This window comes from Boleophthalmus pectinirostris, unplaced genomic scaffold (assembly GCF_026225935.1).
Source record: "Boleophthalmus pectinirostris isolate CB_2022bp ecotype Guang Dong unplaced genomic scaffold, ASM2622593v1 HiC_scaffold_2, whole genome shotgun sequence".
In the NCBI taxonomy this organism is placed as follows: domain Eukaryota; kingdom Metazoa; phylum Chordata; class Actinopteri; order Gobiiformes; family Gobiidae; genus Boleophthalmus; species Boleophthalmus pectinirostris.
In genome coordinates this window covers 14,298,612-14,318,433 of record NW_026571152.1, presented here as the reverse complement: position 1 = coordinate 14,318,433, position 19,822 = coordinate 14,298,612, and the positions used below count along the sequence as shown (strand labels likewise).

Here is a 19,822-nt window from a genome sequence, read left to right as displayed (position 1 = left end):
CGTCTCTGGGCACATTTTCAGAATACCTTCATATGATCAGAAGAAGGCCTGGGTTACCACTTGAAAAAACAAAACCAAACAAACCAAAAAAAAACATAATAATAACCTTGTTGAGAGTTTTTCCCATTGAGTCACATTGAAGACACAACTGCAAACTTGCCCCTATCTAATTATTCATTTTAAAGGTTCAGGGATGTGATTGGCCAAGGACAAAAAAGCAGGAGAATATAAAGACCATAGTGTGGCGCAGCAATGTTAACACTTTCAATGAAAAGTGTGCAACTCAGAATTTTCATCATTGGAAAACAATTAATTTCAGAGGGAAAAAACTCAAATACATGCCAAAAAATAGGTGCTGACATTTAAAGGGACAGTTTGGAATTTTGGACATAGGGCCTCATTTCCTTGTGAGCCAGAGTGTTGGAGACGTGTGGAGACACTTTTTTAAATATTCCATCCAGTCCTTGTATTTGCAGAGGTCAATGGTGCTAGGCTAGTGCATGTCAATGGCCACAGTTAGCCTGCCACTAAAAACAGTCTTACCCACTCCACAAAACACCTGAAGCAAATCTATTATTATGCCAGTCTGTCGACGTGAATGTCTGTGTTGATAGAATAATGTTTAAAATAAAACTAACCTTGAATCGCATGAATCGTTGCATGTTGAGGGACTATTTTCTTATAAATCAGTCCGCTGCTGCCAAGTTTTCTACCAGGAAGTACAACACGCTGCTGCTGCTCAGACATAAATCCTTCAAATGCAAGGTTGGTTTTATTTCTAAAATTATTCTATCAACACAGACATTTACATCAACAGTCTGGCGTAATAATAGATTTGCTTTGGGTGCTTTGTGGAGTGGGTAAGACTGTTTTTAGTGGCAGGATAACTATGGCCATTGACATGCACTAGCCTAGCACCAGCGACCTCTGCAAACACAAGGACTGGATGGAATATTTAAAAAAGTGTCTCCACACGTCTTCAACACTCTGGCTCACTAAGAAATGAGGCCTTATGTTCAAAATTCCGAACTGTCCCTTTAAGGACAAAAAAAAATCAAACACCCAAAGAACAGTGTGCATGTGCGTCTAAAAAAAGAGAAAAAGAGAGAAATTATTACTATTTCCAAGCCAGTTTAAGATATAATAAAGGAAATGATAATACAATATTGACAATCCTTACAGTTTTTAATCAATATACACAAACATACTGACAGTGTTATTATGCAGCATGTGTGATAATGTGCTATAAAGCCTAGATAAACTTCAACATGATAATATAATAACAATATAATAATCTTCTTGAGAGTTTTTCCTGTTGTTTCATCATACTGAGTGATGGTAAGTCACATTCAAGACACAACTGCCAGCTGGCCCCTATCTATATTCATTTTTAAAGGTCTTATAATCTTCAAAATTTATTCTTGTGAGCTTTAAGTCAAGTTATAATATTGTTTCTTCATCAAAAACACATCTGGAGTTGTGTTTTGCTTCATTCAGACATGTTTGACTAACCCTTTATTATTAGTCTGTCTGTATCTCCAAAGCTCAAAATGCTCTGTTCCACCTGTGATGTCATGAAGTGGTAGTTTTCAATCAGCAGCTGCCTTTAACCTTTTATTCAGTTCAGCAATTCCAGGGCTGAAATTGTCCAAATGATTTTAGTGAAGGTGTATGGAATTTAAAAACCTGTACTGCCACATGACATCACAAAATTGAACACAGTGTTTTCTGTTTGGGAGAAGAACTCAGACTAAATATGCATGGTTTGTGTGTTAAATATGTGTGACTGAAAAAAAAACCCACATCTCCGTGTATGTTTTTGATGAGGAAACAACATTAAAACATAGATCAGAAAATAGCGTAATATGGGCTATTTAAATAAATACAAAATAAAATAAAACTTGATCAAAAAAACTGCTGGGTTAGACCTTTCAAGAACAGGGCTACCTTCACTGGAGGATTGATAGATAAGACTACTATTGTCCCACTGAGAAATTTATTTTCACAGACGTCATAACACTTTTCATACCATAAATACAAAACACAATAGATAGATAAACAAATACATAGATGGGTAAATAGATAGATAAATAGGCCAAAACATTAACGTCAGATGGCCAGTTTGTTGAGGATGGAGATGGCTGAAGGGAAAAATTACTCAAACATGGTGAATGAAGCAAAACACAACTCCAGATGTGTTTTTGATGAAGAAACAAAATTATAACTTGATTTAAAGCTCACAAGAATCAATTCTGAATATTATAGGACCTTTAAAAATGAATACTTAGATAGGGACCAGTTGGCAGTTGTGTCTTCAATAGTGACTTACCATCACTCAGTATGATGAAACAATGGGAAAAACTCTGAAGCTTTTATTATTATTATTTTTCAAGCAGTAACACATTAGTTAGGCTGGCGCCACCTAGTGCCTCCGCTCAATTTCATTTCTCTCCAGCGACTCGGCCAGCAATCGGAATACACTAGACGGTTTGCAAGAACCCAGAAGTGCGAGTTCAGGCACCAGGCAATCGAAGAGCAATCCATTCTGTTTTGGCAACGATTCCTGAGATCGAGGATTTAAAGCTGGAACAAAGGAATGTTTGGTGAATTCTATCAAGGGGAAAGACGTTATTGCCCTTCTTCAAACTGGATTTGGGAAAAGCTTAATATAGAATTACATATGTCATGTCCAAATAGCAGCAATTGGTTAAATAAAAAAAAGTACCCGCCTACTGTTGAGCGAACAAATTCTAACACTGCGAGGTCAGACAATTTCTACGAAGTGAAACCAGCTGATGAATTAGGCTAGTAACACATGCCTTCCTCCAATCATATTCCTGAAAATGTGCCCACAGACAAAATGAACAGGCAATTGAAGGGCAGTTTGAGGAGAATAGCAGCCCTCAGAACAAAAGTGTTCCTCCACTGTATCCTTTGCTTCCTGCAGCATCACAGCAGCTTTCAGGGGCATGATGAGATGGGACAATCCCTCTGAAACATCTTCTGCCAGATTTGTTGTAGAAAGTTTGTTGCATTGTTGTGTAAAAAAAATAAATAAATCTGTTGCATTTCAGAGGTAGCTGGTAAGCATAGAGAGATGGTCATAGAGATTTAGGCATACAAGGCTGCCATGGATACAGGAAAAACACTAAGTTCTGTGATGTTTGGAGACCGTTCCATCACATACATATTTTGGGTTGACACATTGAAGGCCACTGAATTTGTATTTCTTTTTGTACTTGCTTGGAAACAATTTATTCTACCTGTGAATTTTATTTTATGTTTTTTTTTAAGAAGATCTCCTGCCCTGTATACTACACAATCTAAGAATTACTAATATGCTAATTACTATATGATACACCCACACAACACAATAGCTCATGTAACAAAGACTAAAGTCACAGAGACTACGGTGAGAAAAGATGACAACAAAAATGTATCAATTCCTGTTTATGTGTTTATCCAAAAAAATTAATCTCACAGTAAAAATAAATAAATAAATCATTCTCATTTTATTTTGAAGTGAGCCTTGAGAGACTTTTGGTACTTGTCGTTTGTATATTGCAGTATTGGGATGGTTGAAACTGGACTGGTGGGACTGGTTGGGTGAGTTTGGCATAGTCTGCCTCCTGCACCAATCCCAGGTTGGGTGCTGTTGCGTGGGGCGGAGGAGCAGGGCAGGCAGCCTCTCTGGTATGTGTCGTCACTAAGAGAAGCTACTGAGATGAGCTCCGTGTGAAACTAACTTTAACTGGTCAGGTAAAGTACGATTTTAATTATAATATTTGATTAATGACATGTGATTTATTGGGATTTAGATGTGATAACAAAGTTAACTTGTGTGTTGAAATAATTTGAAGGGGAAGGTTTGTTTTATTTTTAGTTTTGTTACACCGGGATAAGTAAAGACCGGGTTAGAGTTGGAGTTATTTTGAAGGCATCATGTCTCTCAAATAAATGTTGTTGTTTTTTTGTTTTTGTTTTTTTTACAAATTAATATGATATTAGATTAGATGTATTAAAGATTCTCACATTACATACTATTTCTGAATTGTGTGAGTCTAAATGGTTCTAAACAAAATGTAACCATAAAATAAAAGGAAAAACCACAAATATTTGACTCAACTATTTGTGTCAAACAAGCTGAAAATAACAAAACATTTTGAGAAAATAGCCTTTGATGTTACAATATCCCACATAAACTATAACTACAAGTTGGTATATATTACATATTAACACATCTTTCAGTGTTGAGAGTGGACAATGTTGTTTCTACATGAAAGTTTGTACGCTTAGAGGCCAAACAGACCAAAAAACAAACAAATAAAAAGTGTGTCTCTCTTCATAGGAAGTATTTCTTGTATTTGGTAGAAATATGACAAAAGTTATGTGTAACAAACAAAAATATAACTGGAAATAGAAACAACTGTGGTTTCCAGGAGCCAGAGCCAAAATAACAGTTGAATGGCTGTGGGTGACGGGTGATCTCTTCATTAATGATGACAGGTGGATCACAAAGCTCCTGTCTCTGTGCAGCCTGCACATTTAGGAATATCTGACCCATGAAAAGAGTTTCTAAACTGTGCCAGTTTCTAAACTGGTCAGGTTAGTGCAGACACTGTTTTTTGCTAACTAATGTCACGCAGGGCAGTCAGTGCAGATTACACATGGATACCAGGGCAGTCAACACCATATTGGTTCTATAAAACTGTTTTTTTTATATATATAACTCTGACTTTAACAGGAAGAGAGGGTTAATAATCTAACACCAAAGCTCTTTTTTCTTTTCTAAAAACTGGTTTAATACTGATATTTGAACACTTAATATAAGTTTATATTTGTTTACATTAGCACCTAGAACCAACATGGCAGCAGGTGGTAAAAAGTACAACTGTTTCAGCCTCTTCCTAGCCACATTTCAGTTCACTTGGTTTTACTCATATGCTAATCTCACACGCTAATCATTGTTTATAATTTTTTGCATAGCTGTATATAGCCATGCAGAAAATGACATTTTCATGTTTTGAAATGTAGCTGTACTGTTGTACACTGCAGTATGTTCTTTTCAGCACCACTGTTCTGATATTTAGGCAAATCAACAGGCGTTTGCATTTGTTTACATAAAGTATATCTGTGTGTTACTTTGCGTTGCTTCCGTCACTAACACCCCTTTTCTCATCATAGGTTCAACCCTTTCCAATATGGACGAAAAGAAGAAGAAGAACATGCTGGAGAACTGGCGCATCAGAGCCAAATTCCCCAACCTGAAGAAGATCGGCAAGAAGAACAATCCAAAACCTCCTAAGAAGCTAACATACCGCCGCAGCATCTCTGTACCTGACCTCCGCATGGTCAAGTTCCTGGGAGACGATCCTCATGATGCAACCACATTTGAGATCTCCCCGTCCCCCGCGCCCAGTGACTCCGATTCACTCTCCAGCAACACCGCCCACGACGGTCCGCTCTACATGGACGCAGTTCATGAACCCCGCATGCGAGATTTTGCCGAAGCTAAACCGCTAGCTTCCAATCGCATTAGCGCGCCGGCGATGGCTACCTTCGAGGACATGAGCGAGCTTCACAATCTACCCAGAGACCGGAAAAGTAGTGTCTCAGATGAACCTCTTTACACTCAAGTTGTCAAAAACAGAGCAAATCCACAGAAATCGTTAGAACCTGTACCTGCTCCTAGAACTATTTTTAAGAACGCACAGCATTCCAGTGATAAAGTTCGAAGCGATGTGGATATGGATGAACTTGGGCCGCTTGCAGCATATATAGCCCGTGCTCATTCCATGGGGGAACAGACAAGAGAGAAGTTTGAGAAGAAAGCAATATCTGAAAAAGGTACTCCATTGTTGCTTAAAAGGCAGTGTCCGAGCGGTTTGGGTTTGGACATCTTGACGCCGCCGGTGGAGACGGATGGGACTTCGTTGGACTCTGCCTGTGAGACGCCCAGTGACGAGAAGATGCCTTGGAACACCACCGACTCAGAGGAGCAGGAGATGTTTACTCCTATAGAGATGTGTGAGTTAGGCCTGGATGAAGAGGAGACGCTGTTAAGATCCCCGCACCAGGACAACGTGGAGGAGGTAACGGAGGTCAGGAAAAATATGATCTTATGTTTATATATAACCTCACTCAAAGGTCTTATATTGCGCAAAATTGTCTTATGAGCTTTAATCCATGTTAGAATGTTGTTACCGCTTCCAAAACATGCCTGCAGTTGTGTTTTCTTTCATTCACACATGTTTGAGTAATCCTTTATTATTAGTCTCCCTGTGTCTGGATCATTATCACCATCAAGGATGGGTTAAAGGTTGTATAGAGGATTTTCCAAGGAACGAGAAATCCAGCGATTGTTTGTCCTTTTTCAAATGTTGCGCATGCGTGAAACCACCCCCCCTCCCCTACAGCTCCCTACGTAGAAACGCCTCCTCCCGCCTCCTCTTTACGCCAGAAACAGGTTTGTTTACAGCCGGTGCGCTGCACATGACTTGTAAAACAACTAACTACAGTGTTGGTTAGGCAAGGCGGAGAAGTGAGGAGCGGGGGGAGCGGGTGTGCGGAGATTCCGTGCCCGGAGAAGTGAGGAGCAGGGGGAAGAGTGGATCGGGCAGCGGGGACAGGAGCAGGAAAGGGGTGCAGAGAAGGGTGCGCGGAGATTCAGTGCGAATGAACTAGCTACAACACGCAGCAGCAAGCGGACTCTTTCTTTGCCTTGAAAATTACGTTTTCAGACATAGGATATCGCTTTCGTGTCCTGAAAAACGTTTGACTAGCTCTTGGAAATAAAGTACGTTTTCATAATAAGCAGAAGTGACCTGTCCAGGAGTAATTTGGCGACCAGTGCGTCAGTCTTTAGACCCTGCGTCTGCTTCAGTCACGCCATCGCTGGAATGAATCTTCAAGAATCACCTTAGTTTGGCTTCGCTGCTTTTCCCCTTGTCTTCTTCTTTCAGCAATCTCAAAAACGGACTTTCTTTTGGGGGCTAACTGCTCCTGGATTCTTGTCGCCATTGCAACAAACTTTGTGCGAACTGCGAGGAAGATATAGGTCAAAAAAAGCCGCTAAGAACTGTTGTGTTGGTGGAGTAAACAGCGTCTGTGCGGCTTGCGTCTGTGGACTGCGTGACAGTCGTACGTAAACCACGTACCGGCGGCGCGCAGGCAAGTCAGTTACACTAGAAACGTAGGGAGATTGATTGACAGCCTGTCAGCTCACAGATAACGAGGCAATGTCGTTATCTATTGGCAAATGTTTAGCCCCACCACGTCCAGAGTTGATGAATTTTTTATTCTCTTTTTTTTTTGGTCATCATAATTACAAGGCTACTGCACCTCTATAATGCTATCATTGACAATTTGAAACAAAAAAAAATCCTCCATACAACCTTTAAATGAAGAGGACAAATTTCCTACGGGGATGATAAAGTATAAGAAAAGAAAAAAAAAAAAAAAGAGAAAAGAATGTCCAACACTCAAAATGGTCTGTTCCACCTTGTAATGTCATGATGAAATGGCAGTTTTCAAATTTTGTTTAATAGAGATGGGAAATTCTGATTCTGGACTGAAATCATCCAAATGATTCTGGTGAAGGTGTAGACATGTATATATAGGTGTAGAATTCCTATATTACCACAAGACATAAGGAAGTGGAACAGTGTTTTCCGTTTGAGAGAAGAACTAGAAGACTAAATATGCAGGATTTGTATGTTACACAAGCATGAACACAACTCCAGGTATGTTGTGATGAGGAAACAACATTATAACAGATGTAGATGAGACGTATGTAGCCGCTGCAGAGGGTGCACTAGAACTGACTCATGATGGTTGCAGGTGCTGGAGTTTAGGTAGTGACCATTTAGATCAGAGAATGTATGTGTTTTTTGGTAATTCAATCAGCATTACATTTGTTGTCAGTAAAAGCTCCGTTTGAGTTGAACATACAGTAAGTTATAAGTCATGTTATGTAACTGAATCCATATACATACTTACATACAGTTCTTTAAAGGGAGTGTTATGACCTGAGTGGATGGAGGTGCTGCCAATCATGAATCACTGCTGGGATTTTGTTACTGAGCGTTATTATAGATCACTTTCACTTTCAGTTTGAAGACTGTGATAAGGTGTGCTAAAATAACAGCATGGCTACAGTTACCATAACAGACAGACAGATGTTAATGCCGGCAATTTTATCCACCTTCAGCTTTCAGTCTAGTTATAATGTTGGTAATGTTCTGTTTAAAATTGAGATAAAATATTCTTATTATGCATAAATGCATACAATTTTAAATTTCTTACATTTCTAAGAATTATATTGTGTCGCCAATTAGTTCTTAAAACATTAGGTAGATAGATATTTTATTATCCTGAAGGAAATTACAATTCCAGCTCTTCCCACTGTTATTAATTCATACTATATATAGCTTTTATGTGTTTCTACAAAATTAAAACTGTTAAGTGATTTTTTTTTAAATACATAAACCAAAATGTTTTGCTAGATAATTATTTCTTTCTGGCTTTCTGACAGATTTTTCAAGGAAACTAAATAAGTTTAATATCAAGTATCAAATAAATAAGTTAGCAAAACATAACCTACTGAAATCATAAATTATGAAAAAATCTGAAAAATGAACAAAATTGTACTTGGTTAGCTGTGAGATTCCATCCAGTGCTCAGCCCACTAGCCTGTGTCACCCAAGCTCCCACACGACTATTCTCCATACGATGTGCAGTTTTATTAGCGAGTGCACGCTTATTGTGTTGCAATAGCACTCTGAAGGGGGAGTGACTTAGCATGGGGAGTAAATGGAGGTGCCCAAAAATGGAAATGAGGTGTAGTGTTGAACAGAATAAAACTTTTTTGGAAAATAACTCACTTTTCAAAATAATAAAAGGGAGCATGGTGATCTAAATATGGTAGCATTTGTTAGCAGTTAATACCCCACAGAGGTGAACTAGTCCTTCTTTAACCCTGCTTGGAGTGATACAGACAACTCTCTGGGGACAGTTTGAAAGCCGAAATCTGCAGGGTTTGTGTGTTAAACATGTGTGAAACAAAACACAAGTCCAGACATGTTTGTGATGAGGAAACAACATTATAACATAGATCAGAAACTTGCATAATATGGTCCCTTTAAATCTCACGGGGACCAATCCCCTGGCCCCAAAATTCTGAAACACTTTGACCCTTTCTCTCTGATCTGAATCTGTGGATTTTTCCAGCTGAAGACACTCCTGTTTAGAAAGTTTGTTTTGTTTTGTTTATGGTGAACCTGCATTCTGTAGAGCATGTTGTGATTTTTATCTGTGAAAAGCACTATATAAATAAAGCTTTCTTATTTACTTACTTAGATGTTTTTTAGTCTGTGAAAGCAGCCAAAACCTGTGCTGCAAGTTACAAAACAGAGAGACAAAAACAAGCAGAATATTTGACTGTGCTACTGTGAAGGAAGGAGGCACTGCAAAAATGTGCAACTATAAGGAAATACATTTTTGCACTTTAAAGGAAATGTATTGTACTGTAAAGAAACTGCTCTATGCTCTTAAAATACTACAAATACTCTTATGTATAAGTTTGGTTCTTGTACAAAGGATGTAAAGTACGTAAATCATATTGTACACCGCTGTACACAGCTCACCTCTAGATGAATTATAAAAAAGCCAGTTTGCAAAGACTGCATGTAGCCTACAGTGACGCCTTACAGGTGCTTTTGAGGAGGCCATGATGGACGAATGCGACTGAAATGTTTGTTACTGCATGAGCGAACACTTTACAAGCTGCACTTGAAATTTTAATGTACACTGGTATGGGTGTCCAGCCTGATTCATCAGACGGTTTTACTTCGTTTTATTTTGTTTCATTTCGTACAAACCATAGCCTTAGATTTTGTTCTCTCGAAGGCAGGCGGGTACTTTTTATCATTTAACCAATCGCTGCTATTTGGTCGTGACGTATGTAATGTGCCGCTGACAATAAAGTCTTTCCCCTTGATGAAATTCACCAAACATTCTCTTTAAATCTTCGATCTCGAGAATCGTTGACAAGACTGAATATATGACTTGTATTGTCACTGTCCTCGTCTGTTTTAAAAATGGACCATGATTCCAGAATAAAGATAATGATGATGAAGATGATGATGATGATGATGTATGTAAGATTTAGCTTTTACTGATAACAATTGTAATGCTGATTATTTTCTTAATTACAAAAACATGATGGTCAATTTGTTTATGTTATAATTTGGTGTTCTGGTTCATTCTGGACATTATTAGGAAGCAGAATGCGCCTCACAGGAGTCTGTCATTTTGGTTGCCAGTTTCAATACTGAAATGTTGGTTTAAAAGGACTCTCTCTGATCTGAATCCTTAAAGTCATTAAAGAGGAGGTATTTTACTTTTACAGGCCATTAACTGCTAACACTTTACATTTAGCTCACCATGTTACCTTTTATTGTATTGAAATGACTATATTTGCTTTAAAAATGCATGCAACATGTTTTATTAGTTTCACTTTCATTTTCTGATGCTCTGAGTCTCCCTTCCCTTTACTCTCTGTGATAAGCCGCTCCCCCTTCAGAGCACTATCACAACACCGTCAGCATGCATCCCACTAATGAAGCTGCTGCACATCGCATCAGGGTTGTCAAGTTGCTTTGTACAGTTTTGTATCCTGCTTTTGTATATTTATGGATAATTATTGCGTGGGGGCATGGATAACTTAGGCTTGTGGGCTGAGCATTGCACAAACTCGTACTTCTAATCGTAAGGAGGGAGAAATCGCAAAATTACTCAAACATGGCAGGCATGAGGAAACAACTTTAAAAACATAGAAAGCCTAAAAATATATACATAATTGCAATATTCCCCCTCTTTAATCAGTGCTAGTGCGGCCTCTGCAGCTCAGTGAGGGAATTCTGGAGGTTCCGAAGCATGACCCGTCCATATACTGAGAATGAGAAAAACGTGTGTCCTCTATCTACAGGTTAAGGCACTAACAACTCAGGTTCTGTGATTATAGTACCTTTTAACTGTAAGTGCAGGCTCTTTGATACAGTTCCTTTAAACAATAATTAAAACACTAAACATCACCTAAATAAATACTAAGTAACCTCCATAACAAATTACCTAAATGGTGCATCTCCTCAAATTTCACCAAATATTTTATTGTGAGTACATTTCATATGTTACTGCCTTTTCTGACCTTGATAAAAACTATTTTGTATTTTTGTTGTAGCTGTCCAATGAACAGTTTGATTTCAGTGAAGACAACATGCCCGAACTGCCAGAAATGTCTGTAAGTACAACACAAAGTAATGCAACTATAATTAAGCACAGTTTTTTACCTTATATTGGGTTACAGTACCTAAAGGTGCACTGTGTAACTTTCTTGACGGAGGCTGGTTGTGTCACTGCTTTGCCTGGAATCCCCCCCCAAAAAAGCATTAAAGTTTTTCCAATGAGCCAGCAGTTGTGTCACATCTGTGGAGAGACGAGACCTTAGGCAGGATGAAGCAGGTGGCAGACTTCCCAACTCAAATGTTACACGTTATCTTTAACAACTACTGTTTCAAAATGTTAGCTTGCATAAATGGCATGAGGGCAGTGCTCATTTCTGTTTCAGTTGTTGTTTAGTCACTCCTTGTTCTCTTGGATGGTACATTACTGTAACACAGTAGTAGTCATCATTTGCACTGAATCATTTCCTCTGTAATTTAAAGAAATAGAGATGGGACGTTGTGAGATCTCAGAAGCACTTTTACACGATACCGAAAACTTCTATTAGAATGTACATTGTGTATTCCATTGTCCGTTGAGTACTGTATTTTGAATACCTTAGTACTTTTCACTTTGAGGTACTGTACCTGGTATAAAACACAGAAGAAGAATAAGACAGTGTAATGTTTATTCTGTAGTTTTAACTGGGCTTTAACTTTTTATTTCCAGACTGCTAGTTTAGCTAAACTGACATATTTGAAGCAGTAAACTAGTGTCAGTGAACTTACTGAACTTACTTGTGAAAGGATTATCCCTTTTTTCTGCTTTATCTTTTACTGTTGGGTTTTTTACAACACTACATTCTATAGGCCAGGGGTGTCAAACTCAAATTCACAGAGGCCAAAATTAAAAACTGGGACTAAGTCGTGGGCCAAACTAAATATTTATTGAAAAATTTCAACAACATCTGCATGTTTTCTCTTTTTCTGATATATGTAATGTTAAACCTTTTTTAATAAAAATAAATTAAACTATTTAATTATAGTTTTGCTTAAACACTGAATCCAGAACATGCATAATATTAAATAATAAATAATAATAATAAAATAAAATAATAATAAGAGCTCTAATACATATTTGATATGATCTTGCGGGCCAAATATAATTATATTACTGGCCAAATTTGGCCCCTGGGCCTGAGTTTGACATGTATCCTTTAGGCCAATCATAATAATAATACATTTTTATGATACAGTGAGTCCTAGGGTCTAGTCACTAATAGAAATGACCAGGTTTAGCATTTGTGACTTTACTTTTTGGATATTTCATGACAAAGCAAAATGCAATCAACGGAAATAACTCTTGTTCTGAATCTGAATCTGAAACCCACCCACAGAATAAAAATGACCAAATAAAGAAAGTTAAATCTCTGTCTTTGCATCTGTTAGGGCGTCTTAGGATGACATCTGCTGTTGCTCAAGTGGCATCGGACCAACCTTTAAGCAACTTCTATGTCTTTCTGTAGTAAAATCTGGCTCTAGAATCTGAAACCCACCAATCCCACCCTCACTAAATGCGTTTTGTTCTCCTAGACATCTGCAGAGCCCTACACCCCTGCTCCCTTCCAGAGGTACCTCCTGAACATCAACCTCAAACAAGGCCGCAACCTGGTGATCCGGGACAAGCGCTCAGGTAAGCCTCTCAGATACTGCGCCAACGTTCATATTATCTGATTTACTACACAAATATGCTTCCAATACACACACACATACACGCATACACGCACACACACACGCACACACCATTCACAAGTCCTGCTCCGTTGACTACGAGTTGAGAATGTGTGGACTTGTTGTGAAAGGTACGAGGAAGGAGAATGTGGTTGGACCAGTCTGACAGAGCTGGAGAAGTTACTGAGAGCACAGAAGCATTACAATTTTGCCAACTCAATTACATGATGTGAGACGCTGTGGGGGTGTTATTCCTTTGTCTGGAATGTTCCACACTAGGGCATTAAAGGTTCTATTAAATAAAATTAGGCAAAATTGACTCCTGTGAGCTTTTAGCCATGTTATAATGCTGTTACCTTGACAAAAGCATACCCAGAGGTGTGTTTTGTTTCAATGGCACATGTTTGAGTAATCCTGGATTATTAGTCTGTCTACACCTCTAAAACTTGTAATGCTCTGTTCCACCTTGTGATGTCATTTTGTGTTTTTGGTTTAACAACTATTTTAGCCTCAGTTGAACAGCTTTACTCTTCAATACAATAAAATAATCTTAAGTAATCTTATTTTTATTGTATCTTTTGTACAGTTGAGATTGTAGAATAGAAAGTCTCTAATACATGATAAATGATAGTATATGACAAATGATTCTAGTGAAGGTGTATGGAGTTTAACACTACTTAACACCACTTAATGACATCACAAGGAGGAACAAGAGTGTTTACTGTCTGAGAGAAGCCTAAATATGCAGAAATTGTGTGTTAAACATGCGTAAATGAAACAAAACACAACTCCAGGTCTGTTTGCGGTGAAGAAACAACATTATAACATAGATTGAAAATAGTGCAGTATAGACCCTTAGTCTCCATGGCAACGCCAGGTGTAGTAGACATACATGTTTTTAAGGTATTTTTGAGCAATTACGTTTCCAAAAGTAAGTAACAGTTTCACAGTGCATCTTTAATTTTTAGTTAATATTTACATTTTTTCAATAGTTTATTTTGAACTTAAAGCATTCATTTTTTAGACATATTTCTCATAACATAGTGTCCCTGCAGGTGTCTGTGCTGCCAGCAGATTCCTGGCATGTGCTTCTCACTGCACACTGGAACACCAGCCATTGTGTATTCATTTTCACCTTTAATAATTAGCCTGATGTGGATTATTTTTAGAAGGTATTACGTGTCTGATGAGCAATTTGTCGGGCATACTCAGTCAGACAGTTACTGGATTAACCTTACAAAATTACTTAAATACTTTTCACATTCTTGGACTTTATAATAATACTCCTACTTGAAGGGTGACTACGTAACTTTTCCGATGGCGCTTTGGTCGCCTGTGTCGCCATGGAGATGTTATTGCTTTTTCCTGGCATGTTTCACACCACAGTTATCAGTTTAATGCCAGATTGTGGAACATTTAATAAACCATCATAACATGCAAATGTTTTGTTGTGTGAGACAGCAACAATGCGAATAAGACAGACTTAGATTCTTTAGTAAGATTATGTTGAAGTACTCTAGTCCAGGAGACGACTGGTCCCACAGCCCACTGGAGCTCCAGCCCTGGGGAGTGCAGTGTGGGAAAGCCTGCCCCCATGTGTACATCTCAGACATTACAGGCATATGCTTGCCTTTTAGTTATGCTTCATTCTTTCCTTAATCTAGTGAATATTATTATCAGTTTGTTTTTTTTAATTTGTCACTGATAGTTTCTGACAACATTAGAGGACACAGCAGTTCTATTACAATGTTATTTGTAATGTTTAGGCATAAATCCAAATAGTTATTCAGATATTGGTGAATTTTCCAACTAAAATGTCATCTGTCTGTCATTTACTATGCACTTAATTTTTTTTTCCAGTGCAGGAGGTTCATGATATCACTCTATATATAGTGTATAGGATATCGGTCTATAACTGTTTGCTTGTAATTTGGTGCAATATTTCGTATCATAAACATTTTTCAAATTATTTTCTTCATTCCACTATTTTCACTTACATAATCAATTATAGCTTTAACGCAAAAACTGTACTATGAAAATTCCAAGTTGATCCAATGTAAATTTTCAGATTTTAAGGTGATCTTAAAAATAGGGATACAACATTTTGATGTAACATAAAATAGTGAAATGTTCAAATGGACCACGTTATTTCATTAGGGTCAACATGTATATTTAAAGGTGCACTGCGTGACATTTCTAGTGGAGGAAAGTAATATTGCTTTGAATGTTCCACCGTATAGATTAACCCTATTTATCACCAGGAAGACATGCAAGTTACAGCACTACACTACATTACAATTCAGATCTGTGGAGAGTCGCCCCTAATCAGAAGGAATTTCTGAGTTTTTGAGCACGAGAAACTCATGTGAATCAATAAATGCTCTATGTCAGTGTTTAATATCATACCACGGAACGTTCCGGGCAAAGCAATAACATCTCCATGGAGACGGGTAGATAGTGGATCCTCCACCAGAAAAGTTGTACAGTGCACCTTTACTTTACATTACTTTATTACTCACCATTTAGCAGTGTTTCTCAAACTGTGGTACCTGTACTTGTAGTGTATACTCGTGTATGGAGGAGAATTACAGCAAGTTCTATTCTCTCTATTCAATTGTAAATGCACTTAACAAATGGCCTTCACAACAAAGCTAACTTACTTTGACACTCACACTTTGACTTGTTCTGAGCCTCATTTAAACTGCTTCCCTCATTTAATCAGCTTTATAGACTCTTTATTTTCCATACAAACATTAAGGTTAGCAAAATGATCTTACATTATCTGTAATAGTCTTCTGATTTCAAAAGGCAGCCATTTCTGAAGAGAATATAAAGGTCATATGCCACCATGTCCATCAATGCTCTGACATATAGCTATGCTTACTTAAATAATGAGCATATCATAAAAGCATTTGATAATTAAGTGTGATGAAATAAATAGATTAATTAATGTATAAGGGCATTGTGGGTAACTGTGATGATAATTAATGCTGTGCTGATTAAACTGGTCTGGTGCAATTAACTCAAGGACAAAGAAACACACCATCCTTCACATGTTACACCTGGATATGCAATACCCCTGTCCACTACATTTCTATTGGGATGGGGGCATGGGCTGAAAAAAAAAAAAAAAAGAAAGAAGAAAAAACTTCATCTTGATGATTTTCAGATATTTTTATAGCAGTAAATGCAAATTTTCAATGGACAGTTTAAAATGACAAGTGCAAAAATATTTAGCATATCTAAGAAAAAGAAAAAGAATAATATATTTGAATCTCCCACACGTACCCCTTCACTATAGTTTTGCTAAAATACACACAAAAAAATTAACATTTAAAAAGGGAAAAAATATGCAATATTTCAACATGTGGGTCAGGCCATAAAAATAAATAATAATAATAATCATCATCATCATCAATACAGGCAAAATTATTTATTATTTTATTTAATTTCATGTCATATGATATAAATTTCTAGTGCAATTGTAACTTCTTTAAAAGTGATATGATAAGATAAGAAAACCTTTATTTGTTGCACAGTGGGGAAATTTGTGTTGCAATGCTAAATACAAAACCATCAAGAAAATAGAAAATACTAAATATGTATCAATCAAAAAATAAAAAAAATAAAAATAATAATAAATATTTTTTTATGCAATGCTGGAAAATAAATAAAACATCTTGAATCCCTTATTTATACAGGTTAGCCTCTTGAGATCAATTAAATTCATTTTCAAGAGCATCATGTTGCATCTCCATAGAAGACCTACAGTATATATTGTGTAGTACTTTCTCTTGTGGAGGCCTGTAGACCACCCCTGACACACAGACCCTCCCCTGGCTCACATGGCACTGAGATGACGCAGCCTCTCTCCCCTCTGCTCCCTCCTCTGTTTGCCCAACAATCAACCCGATGCCAGGGACCCACCGGTGGCATCACACATTCTGAAAGACTCCCCTCCCGCCTCACACAACCGCCCCCGCCACCGGCCCCACCCCTACCTCCCACATCCCTTTTGTTCTCCCCCTATTTTCCCCCCATTAATTCCCACCGTCACCGTCCCCAGTCACGCCGGAGCTTTTTCTCCTCCTGTCAAGTTGCCTGGAGCTTTGGCTGTCAGGCGCTGGCAGGGGCTGGCAGGGGCTGGCAGGGTGGGGCTCGCCGTGGGTCAGGCGGCCGGTGCGAGATGTTCATTTGGAGAGGGGAGCTGACAGGCCTGACAGCACCATCCCCACGGGGCTTTTGTCATGTGATTCAGGCATCCCCGCGGGCGTTCCCCAAGGCTCCCCTTTATCCCCCCTCTTCTTTATCTTCTCCGGGCCAATCTGCATTCGATCCCTGAAACAAAGACATCCCAGAAACATACCGTCCCACCAGCAGACTTTTTAACAGGCGCGGGGAGGAGATTAACACCGGTTGCTTCAGGATTTGGGCTCCCGGCGAGTGTTTCCATTTCGCTGACAAAGAAGCGGCTACATGGCGGTGTTACGACGCGGTGTGTGGGTGCTCCTCCTCCTCCTCCCTGTGTTCTCCGTCAGTCTCTCGCCACAGTGCCGGGGTGGAGGAGGTGGTGAGGTGGGGGGTGGGGGGGCATGTGTGATCGTGTACAGTGGATTTGGCGCAGGATTCCGCGCGCCGTCGACATGTTTTTGTAATGATTTGAGAGTTAATTTGCGACACGTTTAAGGCTGTAATGTCACACAGTTAGCACTTAGTCACACAACGTTTTGCCTATACACTGCAAAAAGAGGATTTGTGGATTTGGAAGCAGAGCAGTTGTCTTATAAGCAGAGAGCTTAGCAAATGAATTCAAAATACATCTAAAAGTTTAAACGAGTCATACTTATCTTTGAGTAGGTTTGAAAATCCAGGCCTACAACTACACTCCTCAGAACTATTCAATTCCTGATTAGTTTTCCCTAAGTCCAGTCATTATATAACTAATGTATGTTGATAATATTTGACGTTGTCTTGTGTTGTAGGTACAAGCGATCCTTATGTGAAGTTTAAACTGGAGGGAAAGCAGTTCTACAAAAGTAAAGTGGTCTACAAGAACCTGAACCCACGCTGGAACGAATCCTTCTCCCATCCTCTAAGAGAGAGGGAGCACCTAGTAGAAGTCCGGGTAGGTAGTCTGAGAAAAGAAGTGTCTGGTGGAGGTCCAGCTATGTACTCTGAGACAGGAAGTGCCTTGTGGTGATACTGGTAGGTACTCTGAAGGACAGGGATGTCTACTCTGAGACAGGGAGTGCCTAGTTGAGGACTGGGTAGGTAGTCTGAAATAGGGAGTGTCTGGTGGAGGTCCAGCTAGGTACTCTGAGAAAGGAAGTGCCTTGTGGTGGTCTGTAAGTAGGTTTTCTGAAGGACAGTGAAGTCTACTCTGAGGCAGGGAGTGCCTAGTTGAGAACTGGGTAGGTAGTCTGAGACAGGGAGCACCTAGTGGAGGTCCAGGTAAGTACTCTGAAGGACAGGGAGGTCTACTCTGAGACAGGGAGCACCTAGTGTCTGGTGAAAGTCCAGCTAGGTACTCTGAGACAGGAAGTGCCTTGTGGTGGTCTCAAAAGTACTCTGAAGGACAGGGACGTCCAGGTAGGTAGTCTGAGATATGGAATGTTTGGTGGAGGTACAGCTAGGTACTCTGAGACAGGAAGTGCCTTGTGGTGGCACAGGTAGGTACTCTGAAGGACAGGGAGGTCTACTCTGAGACAGGGAGCACCTAGTGGAGGTCTGGATAGGTAATCTGAGATAGGGAGTGTCTGGTGGAGGTCCAGCTAGGTACTCTGAGAAAGGAAGTGCCTTGTGGTGGTCTGGGTTAGTACTCTGAGACAGGGAGTTCCTAGTTGAGAAGTGGGCAGGTATTCTGAAGAACAGGGAGCACTTAATGGAGATTTGGGTAAATACTGTTAGACTGAGAGTGCCTGGTGGAGGTCCAGGTGGGTACCTTGAATGACAAGGAGCACCTGGTAAAGTTCTGGGTAGGTACCCCCTCAACTAGTTAGCAAATATGCACATTATGACAATTAAGCAAAAAAATTAATCTACATGAGTAAGTATTTTTATTTATTTATTTATTTTTTTTTTTTACCATTTTTACCGTATCCTTTTTTTTTTTTTTTTTTTTTTACCATATCCCAAATTCTAAAAAGCTCTTATGCTCTTATACTGCAATTTCTGTGGCAAATAATGTGTTCTATGTAGCCCTACTTGAGTTTCTGAGCTTCTCTGACAGCACAGACTTGTCAGTATTTTGCCAAATCAACTCAAAATGTGTTCCTACCAAGCGCCATCAGCTCCACACTTCAATCATTTCACTTCTGAATTCTTTGTCCAGGTGTATGACAAAAACCGCACTTCTGATGACTTCATGGGCTCCAGCTCTATTGACTTGAAAAACCTGGAATTATACAGGTTGGTGGCGCTCGATCTACTGTTATTTCCTATTATTACAAATCCAGCATGTTTCATTTGCATATTTGGGTTTGTCTCTTGTCAGAAACTATGAGATGGAGCTCCCTTTGGATGATCCCAAAAGTAAAGAAGACGATATGGGCGTGATCATTGTAGATGTGTGTTTAATGTTTCGAGACGCCACCATCAAAAGGAGTCCGGTAAGTGGCCCTTTAAGAAATAGGTGTAATTTTCATTTTATACTTTCACACTGGATTTGGTATTTATTTATTTTTGTCGTTTTTGCTTTTTAACAGCGCTGGCCACAAAAGAAGAACAAGGTAATCATTTTCTGTTAATAATAGTTGTCTTAAACTGGCGCTTTTTGTGCATCTGTCTGGCAACTTTCGCTTTTTAAATTTTAATATTGGGTTTTCAATTGTGTCCAAAGTTAGAGTGAAAACTTATTGACACAATGATAATAA

At 38.8% G+C, this 19,822-nt stretch overlaps 1 protein-coding gene across 2 annotated transcripts in view; it reads left to right on the top strand.

Moving 5' to 3' along the window:
• Positions 1 to 3,653: 3,653 nt before the first annotated feature.
• The window catches only part of mctp2a (multiple C2 domains, transmembrane 2a), an 85,753-nt gene continuing 69,584 nt past the window's right edge, over positions 3,654 to 19,822 (top strand). The window contains exons 1-8 of one of the 2 annotated variants that reach the window (XM_055155756.1): positions 3,654 to 3,759; positions 5,185 to 6,092; positions 11,240 to 11,299; positions 12,813 to 12,912; positions 17,933 to 18,075; positions 19,282 to 19,358; positions 19,444 to 19,558; positions 19,655 to 19,678. In XM_055155756.1, the coding sequence (XP_055011731.1) occupies positions 5,202 to 6,092; positions 11,240 to 11,299; positions 12,813 to 12,912; positions 17,933 to 18,075; positions 19,282 to 19,358; positions 19,444 to 19,558; positions 19,655 to 19,678 (1,410 nt within the window). In that variant the 5' untranslated portion in view covers positions 3,654 to 3,759; positions 5,185 to 5,201. Of the gene's footprint in view, positions 3,760 to 5,184; positions 6,102 to 11,239; positions 11,300 to 12,812; positions 12,913 to 17,932; positions 18,076 to 19,281; positions 19,359 to 19,443; positions 19,559 to 19,654; positions 19,679 to 19,822 lie in introns of both variants that reach the window. The other variant, XM_020934696.2, reaches the window with a different exon arrangement.